The sequence below is a fragment of the Salminus brasiliensis genome, chromosome 7, assembly GCF_030463535.1.
Source record: "Salminus brasiliensis chromosome 7, fSalBra1.hap2, whole genome shotgun sequence".
In the NCBI taxonomy this organism is placed as follows: domain Eukaryota; kingdom Metazoa; phylum Chordata; class Actinopteri; order Characiformes; family Bryconidae; genus Salminus; species Salminus brasiliensis.
The window spans coordinates 4,477,756-4,489,534 of NC_132884.1; the positions used below are offsets into that span (position 1 = coordinate 4,477,756).

Here is an 11,779-nt window from a genome sequence, read left to right on the forward strand (position 1 = left end):
CTCTAGCGACCACCTGGGACCCACAGAAGATGCTTTAGCATCATCCTAGGAACCACCATAAATACCCTAACAACCATCTTGGAACTATCTAGAGTAGCATAGCAACCTTTATCACCCTTATCAGCGAGATACCATCGCTGCCACCTGACAACACTGTAGAAACACTGGGGAATTGCTTTCACTCCACCTTGTCATGGAACACGGATGCTAACAGCGTTCAAAGCTTGGAGAAAGCATGACTTACAGTAGGCAACCTCAGTTTGGCCTTCTGAGCGATTCCAAATGATTGCCTTGCTGGCAATCATTGGCTAAACTTTAATATTTACTCATAGGGAGAAAGGTCACTTCCAGTGTTTCATGTTTGGAATGGATCCTGACTCCAGCAACATCCTTTGACTAAGGACGAGTTCCAGCAGAAAGTAAGGTGAGCATAATTTTTCTAAAGTTAAAAGCTCGAAGTGCATGATAGGAGAACGTAGGGTAATAGCATAGCCTACAAGACTGCATCTATCATCATATAGGTGGTTCTGGGGCTTTTTGCACTTGCATCTCGATATGACTTCTTCTCTATGTTTGTTCAACGGCTTTGCTAAGCCTGCTCCACTCTCCCTGTAAACCAGCTTCAAAAGTTTTAGTGACAGCACTACCACAAAAATGCTAAAGCTGCTAATAATGAACGAGCATTGGTAGAGGCCAGTCAGCATTACGTAAGTCAGGTCAAACTTTGACTTCAGTACTCTCTACTTCCCATTATTTGCTGGCCAATGTCCAGTTGTGGTTGAGCTACACAATTGGACGTTGCGTAGTTCAACCAGAAGTTCGAGAAAAAGATCAACTGCTGTCCGTAATCTAGTCATGGACCTTTTGGCTGCTGGCTCACCGCGAGAAGTCATTGGGAAGCTGGCTAAGCACCTAGGTTGCAGCCCAACATCTCGTGAAGTTGCTGAATATCTTGACGAGCATGACGAGCTGAGGCATCTACGTCAACAATTCCTGTTCCCTAAAGTCGGCGAGCTTCCTCAATGTAAGTGAACCTGGTTGGGTAAGTCTGAGAGCTGCCTTGCTTTTCTTAAACGAGGTGATATTGGTAGGGTTTCCAATAACCTGTCTCTTTCCCATAGCTGACCTGTCTCTTGTGGATGGTTCTGAGGAGTGCATTTACTTAGCGGGAAACTCTCTGGGCCTTCAGCCTAAAAATGCCAAAAAGTATATTGACGAGGAGTTGGAGAAATGGGCCACGATGTAAGTAGTCCCTAAGGACTCTCCATTGACTTTGGTTCTCTGAGACAGTTTATTATTGAATGGGTTGGCAAGTATGGTCCCACTCAGTGGCTATATTTACACTGTAGATATTGTGTGATAGCTACACTATATGGGCAAAAGTATTGGGACGCCTGCTCACTCATTGTTCCTTCATATTAAAAAAGGGGGGTTGGTGCTTCTTTTGTTGGAGAAACTGACTGTGAAGATTTAGTGAGCTTGGAATGTTGGATGATCTTCATCCTACCCCATCCCAAACTCCTCAACCCCAAAGTACTGGATAGAGCACCAACCATCACTCCAGAGAACACAGTTCACTGGAATAAGACATTATACCCCTCTAGCCCACGCCTGCAGTACTTCTCTACAAGGACTAGATCAACAGTGCATTTGCACATCTGTGTCAGCAATGGGTGCAACTTAAAAGTAGCTGAATGCATTTATAAGAAGTTGTGTCCACAAACATTTGGACACATAGTGTATATTGGTAGATTTTTCTACAATCCTGCTCGGAGAGATAAGTCTATTTGCCTTATGTCTAAATTGTCTGTCAGTCAGTCTGTCCACTACCTCAAGCTTCTCAACTCAAGCCAAACTGTCCTGTTTGGATGTTTACAGTGGAGTCCATGGTCACCTGATGGGGTCACGACCTTGGGCCTGGGCTGAGAACAATCTGGAGGATCTCATGGCAAAGATCGTTGGTAATTAGTGAGATTTTGGCATTTTTTGCAAACTACAAAACCTTCATTCAATGCATTGTCATTGTTTCCTTTTTCAGATGTGTGTGTGTGTGTGTGTGTGTGTGTTTGTGTAAAAAGGTGCTAAACCAGAGGAAGTTGCCTTGATGAATGGCTTGACAGTCAATCTGCACCTTCTGATGGTAAATACATGTTTATATCACACATATTAATCTGTTAATAACAACATACTGCCAGACCTTTAATTAAGCACTACTGATTGTTTTCCTCCACAGCTTGCGTTTTACCAGCCCACTGCAAAACGGCACAAGGTTCTCCTGGAGGACAAAGCCTTTCCATCTGACCACGTAGGTGGAACTGTGAACACTCCCTCACATTCTCATAACTCATGGCTTACTGTGCTTCTAGGGGTCCGGCTTGAATTGAAAAAGGTCAGCAGTTAGACAGCTGCACCGTTCAGGAACCCAAATTCCTTCAGCGATGTAACTGCATCTGTGTGTTTGTGTGCTTTACAGTATGCTATGGAATCTCAGATACGGCTACGAGGGTTTGACCCGAGCACAAGCATGCTCCTCCTGAAGCCCAGACCGGTAACTCTTCCCAAGTTTCATATTATCTACGTACTCAGGACCAGTTGGTTCCTACTACTGGAACACTTACAGAGCTGCTGTAAAATAGTGCGGTATATATTTCACTGTATTTCAAGTAGTTTCACTGAGATATGCCCTGGTCCACATTAGGGGGAGGACACCTTGAGGACGGAGGACATTGTGTCTACCATAGAGCGCGAGGGACAATCCATTGCTGTGGTGATGCTCAGTGGAGTCCAGTACTATACTGGGCAGCTGTTCAATATGGAGGCCATAACCAAAGCAGGCCAGGCCCAGGTTAGATCTTCTAGTGCTGGGACTTAGTTCTATGGTCAAAGCACTAATACATTTCCACTCTTTATTGTAATGTCCCTGAGTGTGTGTGTGTGTGTGTGTGTGTGTGTGTGTGTGTGTATGTGTGTGTGTGTGTGTGTGGGGGGGGGGTTGTTTAGGGCTGTTATGTGGGTTTTGACTGTGCACATGCAGTGGGTAATGCTGACCTGAAGCTGCATGACTGGGGAGTAGACTTCGCCTGCTGGTGCACATATAAGGTCAGTCTACTGGCTATGTTTTTTAGGACGCTCCATCGGCAAACACTGTTCTCTCATAGCTACTGTTGTAACGTAAGTTCACAGATCATTTCTCTGTGCTCAATGTGATCGTTTCTCTGTGCTGCATTTTCTTTTTTTGTCTCTGTCTTTTATTAATTACTAATTATGTAAAGCTGCTTTGTGATGACAACAGTTGTAAAAAACGCTATACAAATAAATTTAACTTGACTTGACTTTCAGTATAACTGTTTCTCTGTGCTGTGTTCAGTATAACTGTTTCTCTGTACTGTGTTCAGTATAATAATTTCTCTGTACTGTATTCAGTATATGAACTCCGGAGCAGGTGGTTTGGCAGGAGCCTACATACATGAGAAACATACGAACACAGTCAAACCTGTGTGAGTGACAATCCCAGTCTCATCCACAGACCTGCTCAAAATACAACACTGAGTGAGAGAGAAGCCTAATCTCTCTCTATGTCTCTCGCTCGCTCTTTTTTCTCTTTCAGGCTGCTTGGCTGGTGGGGGCACAACCTGAAGACCAGATTTCAGATGACCAATGGTACTGCGCCAAAATTAAGACTCTCTTTATCTTGCGTGACATAAAATAGACTCTACACTGTTTAAAACCTTCCGTCAAAGAGTCTAAAAGTGGTCAAAGTATGTACTGGTATGGATTCATGGTGAGCCTCCATGCCAATAAACTGTAAATCTAAACATTGCTGACCTCTTGTGGTTAGGCATGATATTGCAATGTAAGTTTAATATGTTTTGGGTTTTTTTACTGTCCCACAAGTTCTAGGTCCCAACCAGGCAGGTTTGAGGCACAAACTCAAACTATAGTACACTGACATGGTAACCCTTGCTGCCAATCAATCAATCGATTAATTAATAAATAAATAAATAAATATCAGGGCAGCAAGGGTTTCCTCCTAGCACACCTTCCATGACAATCAGACCTATGCAGTTTGCTCTCGTCGTTCTGATAGATGGTAGATGCTGTACTTTGACATCAACAGTGGTAGGACCTACCTGCAGGTCCCGTGATGAGGTTTTGGGATGGTTGTTCTCCATGTGTAAATGATTTAGCGATATTTTGAATTGTTCTGAGATCTTCTTAAACCCAAATCTTCCCCTACCCAGACATCTACAACCTTCTTTCTGAAGGCCTGGTGGCCATACCCCTCACTTCAACAATCAAGGGTTTACCAAGGTTTAAATTACCATGTTCTAATTACCAGGTTATTGAGCAGAACCTGTTTTAGTGTCATTTAATTAACTGCCACTAGAACCCACTAGAACCCATCTTCATGGTACCCAAGCTACAGTACCCAAGTATTTTGGACCAGTACCAACTACTCTGGAGCTTGTTCTTCACACTTGCCTGGTTAATACCTAGAACCATTCTCCACTCAGCTTAATGTGTGGCACCTCTATGTCTACAGAGATGGACCTGCAGCCTGGAGTCAGTGGATACCGACTCTCTAATCAACCCTTTCTGCTAGTGTGCCCTCTACAGGCCAGTCTTGAGGTGACACGATTAGCCTACACAACATATAGTTAGTACTGACTGTTTCAACAAGCAGTCAAGCTTGACCAGTAGGAGCAGAGCTGAGGAACATTCCTACTGGACAGTCCTCAAGTTTAAGCTTTCTTTCATTTGACCAGATCTTTAATCAGACCACCATGAAGGATCTGAGGAAGAAGTCCATCCTGTTGACTGGCTATCTGGAGTTCCTCCTCAAACACTACTACACTAAGGATGCGTCAGACCCTGAGAGGCCCTGTGTCCACATCATCACGCCCGGCAACCCAATGGAGAGAGGCTGCCAGCTGTCCCTTTCCTTCTCCCTGCCCATCCGAGCTGTCTTTAAGGAGCTGGAGAAGCGAGGAGTCGCTGTGAGTACTATTTCCTGTTAGAACCTCTATCTCATACCTTTTGCGATTGCTTTTGTTAGTTTGCGGCCGGCTGATTCATGCATAGGTCACCCGCAAGACCGAAATCAGCGCTGTTTGTCCAATTCCTGACCCCAACCTCAAAACCTCAGCCCACTCCTTAACACACAGTCCCATAGAGCCTTACTAATATGCAGTATTTGACATAGTCTATTCACAGATTAGTGGTGTTCTGCTTTCCACCAAATAAACACTTCTATATTTTATATACACTCCATGGACAAAAGTATTGGGACACCTGCTCAATTCATGGTTTCTTCTGAAATCAAACATATTTAAAAATAAAAGTGTTAGAGTTGGATGAACACCACCCTACCTCATCATCCCTAACTTCCCAACTCATCCCAAAAGTATTGGATGGAGCACCAACCATAATTCCAGAGAACACACTGGGGGGGGAGCTTTATACCCCTCTAGCCCACACCTGGCATTTGGCAGCATGGTGCCAATAGGCTCATGTTTATGTGCTCCACATAGTCCTGTTCTATTGGCAGGACTTCTTCTCTACATGAACTAGACAAGCTGTGTGTCGGCAATGGGTGCAACTTACAGTGTTCATTAGAGGAGGTGTCCACAAACATTTGGACATGCATCTCCAATTGTAAATGACTTAGCGGCGAGTGGAACAATGATTTCTGATTGTTCTGAGATCCTCTTAAACCCCATTCCCAGACTCATCTGCATCTACAACCTCCTTTCTGAAGGCCTCAGAGAGCTCTCTGAATCTGGCCATGGTGGCTGTACCCCTCACTTCAACAATCAAGAGCTAACCAAGGTTTAAATGACCATGTTCTAATTATCAGATTGTTGACCAGTCAGATTGTTGTTCCAAGATTTCACCCACTGATAATTACACACCACTTTGGAGGTTGTGCTTCGCATCTAAAGTAATACCTAGACCCTGTCTTGGAACCCACCTTCATGATACCCAAACTAGTGATACCAATAAACTCTCAGACTTTACCATCAGCCAATATCATCAGTCAACAGCGACATCGTTGGACCCTAACTACAAAAAAGCCAAAGTCTGAAACCAGCTTCTATGTCCAATGTCTCTTGTTCTCAACACTTTACCTGTTGCAGTGTGATATGCGGGAGCCCAACGTGCTGCGGGTAGCTCCTATTCCGCTCTACAACTCCTTCTCCGATGTCCACCGCTTCATCACTGTCCTGGGATCAGCGCTGGCTGCTAGCAAAGGCGTCCAGCACAACTGAGTTCTGCTGCAATCCACCGACCCAGGAGCGGCCCAGTGACACTTGGACCTCCACAGAGCACTGATTAAAGGACCATGGCAAAAGTGTTGTAAACAGGAATGTTGATGATGAATGGAAATAGAAATATATATATATATATATATAATAAATCCAGCTTGGTTATGTTGGGGGACTAAGCTTGGTCATTCTGGTTGACTCGCCTGATCAGCTAAACCATCCAACTCCAATAAGCATTATAGCCTATGCTGGTCTGCTGGTTAAGGCCTTAAAATGGACTATCAGTATTTTTGCATGTTGTTGGTTACAAGTATTGTGAGCATATCGTTGCTGTCCAATAAAAAAACATGTATCTCCAAGGCAAAAATGGTCATTTTGGTGTATAAAAACAGGAAATGCACAAAATGACTAAAATGCCTCCAGGACCCTCCCACCACAGACAGCTTTACAGCAGTACCCCAACTCCAGGACCCTCCCACTACAATGAGCTTTATAGCAGTACCCAGACTTCAGGACCCTCCCACCACAATGAGCTTTACAGCAGTACTCTAACTCCAGGACCCTCCCACTATAATGAACTTTACAGCAGTAACCCAACTACAGGACCCTCCCACCAAAGACAGCTTTACAGCAGTTCCCAGACTTTAGGACCTCCCACCACAATGAGCTTTACAGCAGTACCCCAACTCCAGGACCCTCCCACCACAGACAGCTTTACAGCAGTACCCAGACTTTAGGACCTCCCACCACAGACAGCTTTACAGCAGTTCCCAGACTTTAGGACCTCCCACCACAATGAGCTTTACAGCAGTACTCTAACTCCAGGACCCTCCCACTAAAATGAGCTTTATAGCAGTACCCTAATTTCAGGACCCTCCCACCACAGACAGCTTTACAGCAGCAACTTTGAATGGAAGTGTAAAATAAACATTTATTCACAGTAATTTCACTATTGGTCCATTCATCCAGAATTATTTACACAGAGTACAGAAGCAGCTACAGAGCAACAGAAAATGGACAAAAATGGAGATACATGTTTTTCATTTGACATCTGCGATACACTCCTAATTTCATGGACGTAGCCCCCCGCTATCTGACAAGACTATAAGATCTAAAGCCTACCCTTTATGGTACAAATTCCCATGTGAAACATACAATATGAGCACTGAATTGAGACCTTTAGACGTAGATTGTATCATCCCAAAGTCCTTGATTCTTTTAATTAACCGTAAGAAGCAAATGCCAGAGCAGAAACTGCCTTACATAACATTAAGACTCACTCCATCATGCCCTGCAGTGAACAAAAGTGGTGAAAAGCTGGGACGGTTTGTCTTCGTGAAGTGACCGTGTTCCCGTAATTATGAGGTCATTAAGGCTACGTTCACATTACGGCCGTCATTAAGCAATTCCAATTTTTCGCACGGATTTTGGATCTTGACGGTTTACATCATAACATAAATGGGAGTGACCTGAATTTGTCATTTAAACAAATCTGTGCCTGAAAGGCCACACTAGCGCACACTGATACCGAACTGCTAGTGCTAGCTGATGACGACAGCGCTGTTCCTGCCTTCAAGCTCACCTCGGAAGTTCATGCTTACGTAACTACGACGTCTATTGGTCGTAATACTTTGTTTAAAGTATGAGCATTTTGCCAACGATACCAGTGAGAAGTATCAGTAGCATAGTAGCTAAATTACTACCAGCAGCTAAATAGCTAACCAAGGCCTTTCCGAGTTTTCAGTGCATGAATACATACAAGTTTGTGGTGCCGTTCATGTACACTCATCTCATAAATCTGATATTTCTGGCATGCAAACTGGCAAAAACAGGGAATCCAGGTCCACATATGAAAGTGGCTTCATCTGATTTGAACAGATCGGATTTGCCGTGCACACAGGCCTGAAAATATCTGCTAACATAAAAAGGAGCTACTGTGGTGTCAGGCGCCCAAGGCTCATCAATCCCCTGCTGGATAGCGGCGGACTGGTCTGTAGGCCAGTCAAAGAGCCCATGCCAAACCCTGTCCACCATCAAAACTGGCTACAATAAGCAGAAAAGCATCTGGTCTGGACCTTGGAGCAACAGAGGAAGGGTCGCCTGATTCTTTTGCGCCTGATTCGGATGGCCGGGTACGTGTGCAGCGCTCACCTGTGTGGATGCTGTGGATCTGGGTAGCAATTCCACCATTGCAACTGACAGTTGAGTTTGGCTGAGTGCCAGATACCAAAGGACAGGATCTTCAGAGGCCTTCTAAAGGCAGCTGGTTTTAATGGTCTCAATGTTTTGGCTCGTCAGATTCAGGTCTGCCACCATCACTTTGTCGTAAACTCACAGAGAAGGACAAAGGACAAATGCTAGGTGTCCAGTTTTACCTCTATGTTCTAATTGGCTGAAATGCATAAGGACAAGCAAAGCTGATCTCAGGTCAGGGTTTGGCCTGAAGAGCAGCGACAGCAGGGTGCCATCCTAAATCACCATCCTAAGGCACACTGCCCCCTCCTCTCATATCGGGACCGCCTCGGAGACGGCCCAGCATGGGGCGCGGAATGGCATTGTGCGTAGCGTGGATGAGTGATGTCTCTCCGTCGGTGCTGCACACCTCACTGCCCCGAGTGCCTCTCCCCCAATTAACACCGCCGGCGTTACCCACGATGCCCTGCTCTTAATGCGGTCCTCTCTGTTTATGCACTATTACCTTGACTGATGCCTTCTCTACAATTAGATATAATTGGCATATCAATATGCAGAAGCTAAATGGATTAACCTTCTTTAAAAGTAATGAGGACCTCTCGCCTCAGCTGGGGAGACAAATTTACATTCATCTCTTTTATAGACGGGAAGATTGGGTTGGGTTGGGTTGGGGGGATGTTGGGGGGGGGGGGGATAAATAATTTACTTTAAATAAATGAGAGATGAAATTTATGCTCCCTGACCATTTTTGCTGCCAGATTTTGAGAACACCAAATAAACTGATGTCTAATAGAGAGGGACTTTGGTATGTCAATAAGATATGAAGAGAGACCGCTACGACTGTCCATCAGGTATCAAGAGAGACTGGAACACTGGAACTGAAGTCCAATTGATGATTTCCACCGACCCAAAGGACCCTCTGTATTACGCTACGTTGCTGTTAGCGAATTTAGCGCGTGGCTAAAAACAGAAGTAGCCACCTTGAAGTCTGAATCTCCCGTTTTTTTTTTTTTGCTAACTGCACCTGATCGTGGTTGGATGAGAAGTATAATCATACACCATTCTGACTCCCAATTGGTTTGTAAGCGATCCATCGCACCTGCACATCACGTCCTGTCACTCTCCAGCGAGCTCACAGCAGACGTCTGTAGTCTAGTATGAAGACTGTGTCCGTGGCAGAGACTCAAGAGAACTGTAGTGAAACGTCCCGACTGAGCCCCACATTTACACTCCAATAAAGCTTATTGATCACACACCTCTGAAGTTTGACTTTCTGCAGCTTTACAAAACTTCTAGACAACGACTCCTCATATTTTCCTCCATGAAGCTCATGTTAATGCTCAGTAGAGCACAGAGACGCTCCTTTAATAGAGCTGATATTACTGAAATGCTTCATTTTCAATGGGCAGATCTGCAGCTGAAACAGGAGCCTAGTGCAGCCCAACATTTTAACATCAACATTTTAATAGATCATTCTCCTCATTATGACTTTTAGAGAAATGGGTTTTTGGGGAGGTGTAGAGGGGTAGTGCACTATAGACCCCTGTGGCGCGGCCTAAGCTTTCGGCCTTTATTTTCCTTCCATTACTTTTACTTTTCTACTTGAAGTGGTTCTGAAACCAGTACTTTTACACTTTTACTGGAGTAAAAAGCTTCAGTTGATACTTGAGCTTCTATAGAAGTCTTTTAAACCTTCGTATCTCCACTCACTTCTACCTGAGGAATGAGTGTGAATAAGTCTGACACCTTTGTTTAGCAACTTAACAGAGCTTGAGGTAGGCCTGTGATGATTTAGGAACCCAGATTCGGACTTGAACCAAACGCCACCACTGGATAAGCTTCTAATAGCTGTTAGTAAAATTAGCCTTGTAGCACCAGTGCAGTAGAAGAGAAGTGGATATCAAACACAGTACATCCTAAGCCAAGCAAACAAGGTTCTATAATAGTACTGAAGAAGGGTTCTTTGACTGGAACTGAAGTCCAAAAGTGGCAACTTGTCAAGCTTGGGTATTGAACCCATAACTCTGTTATCCATAGTCCAGAGCTCTAAGTGCTGAGCCACCACTGCCCCTGTAGAGTCAAAGGTCAGCACAAAAGGGTTCTATGTAATACTGGAATGAGTTCTTTGACGCATTATAAAAGTGGAACCCTTTGTGGTGCTAATAAGAACCAAATTTCAAAAAGGTTGCTGACCCTTTGGCTAGGTTGTTGCAAACCATTTGGCTAGGTTGTTGCTGACCCTTTGGCTATGTAGTTGCCGACCCTTTGGCTATGTAGTTGCCGACCCTTTGGCTATGTAGTTGCCGACCCTTTGGCTATGTAGTTGCCGACCCTTTGGCTATGTAGTTGCCAACCCATTGGCTAGGTTGTTCCTAACCCATTGACTAGGTTGTTGCTAACCCTTTGGCTAGGTTGTTGCTGACTTATTGGCTTGGCTGTTGCTGACTTATTGGCTAGGCTGTTGCTGACCCATTGGCTAGGTTTTTGGTTCTAACCTATTGGCTAGGTTGTTGCTGACCCTTTGGCTAGTTTGTTGCTGACTTATTGGCTAGGCTGTTGCTGACCCATTGGCTAGGTTGTTCCTAACCTATTGGCTAGGTTGTTGCTAACCCTTTGGCTAGGTTGTTGCTGACTTATTGGCTTGGTTGTTGCTGACCCATTGGCTAGGTTGTTGCTGACTTATTGGCTTGGTTGTTGCTGACCCATTGGCTAGGCTGTTGCAGACCCATTGGCTAGGTTGTTGCTGATCCAGGTTGTTCCTGACCCATAGGCTAGGCTGTTGCTAACCCATTGGTTACGTTGTTGCTGACCCATAGGCTAGGTTGTTCCTAACCCATTGGCTAGGTTGTTACTGACCCATAGGCTAGGTTGTTGCTAACCTATTGGTTAGGTTGTTGCTGACCCATAGGCTAGGTTGTTGCTGACCCATTGGCTAGGTTGTTGCTGACCCATAGGCTAGGTTGTTCCTAACCCATTGGCTAGGTTGTTGCTGACCCATTGGCTAGGTTGTTGCTGACCCATAGGCTAGGTTGTTGCTGACCCATTGGCTAGGTTGTTGCTGACCCATTGGCTAGGTTGTTGCTAACCCATTGGTTACGTTGTTGCTGACCCATAGGCTAGGTTGTTGCTGACCCATAGGCTAGGTTGTTGCTGACCCATTGGCTAGGTTGTTGCTGACCCTTTGGCTAGGCTGTTGCTGATCCAGGTTGTTGCTGATCCAGGTTGTTGCTGGCCCCTTAGCTAGGTTGTTCCTAACCTATTGGCTAGGTTGTTGCTAACCCTTTGGCTAGGTTGTTCCTTACCCATTGGCTAGGTTGTTG

At 44.9% G+C, this 11,779-nt stretch overlaps 1 protein-coding gene across 2 annotated transcripts; it reads left to right on the forward strand.

Moving 5' to 3' along the window:
* The first annotated feature begins 371 nt into the window (after positions 1 to 371).
* On the forward strand, positions 372 to 6,720 carry kynu (kynureninase). 2 transcript variants are annotated; one of them, XM_072683509.1, is made up of 14 exons: positions 372 to 424; positions 854 to 1,024; positions 1,122 to 1,242; positions 1,879 to 1,961; positions 2,079 to 2,140; positions 2,234 to 2,305; positions 2,474 to 2,548; positions 2,699 to 2,845; positions 3,001 to 3,099; positions 3,424 to 3,497; positions 3,608 to 3,660; positions 4,544 to 4,629; positions 4,767 to 4,997; positions 6,138 to 6,720. In XM_072683509.1, exons 2-14 carry the CDS (start codon positions 856 to 858, stop codon positions 6,267 to 6,269), a joined length of 1,404 nt encoding a protein of 467 aa, XP_072539610.1. In that variant the 5' UTR covers positions 372 to 424; positions 854 to 855; the 3' UTR covers positions 6,270 to 6,720. The 2 variants fall into 2 exon arrangements, with proteins under 2 accessions (XP_072539610.1, XP_072539609.1); XM_072683508.1 differs by lacking the exon at positions 372 to 424 and having other exon boundaries at positions 702 to 1,024.
* Positions 6,721 to 11,779: the final 5,059 nt, after the last annotated feature.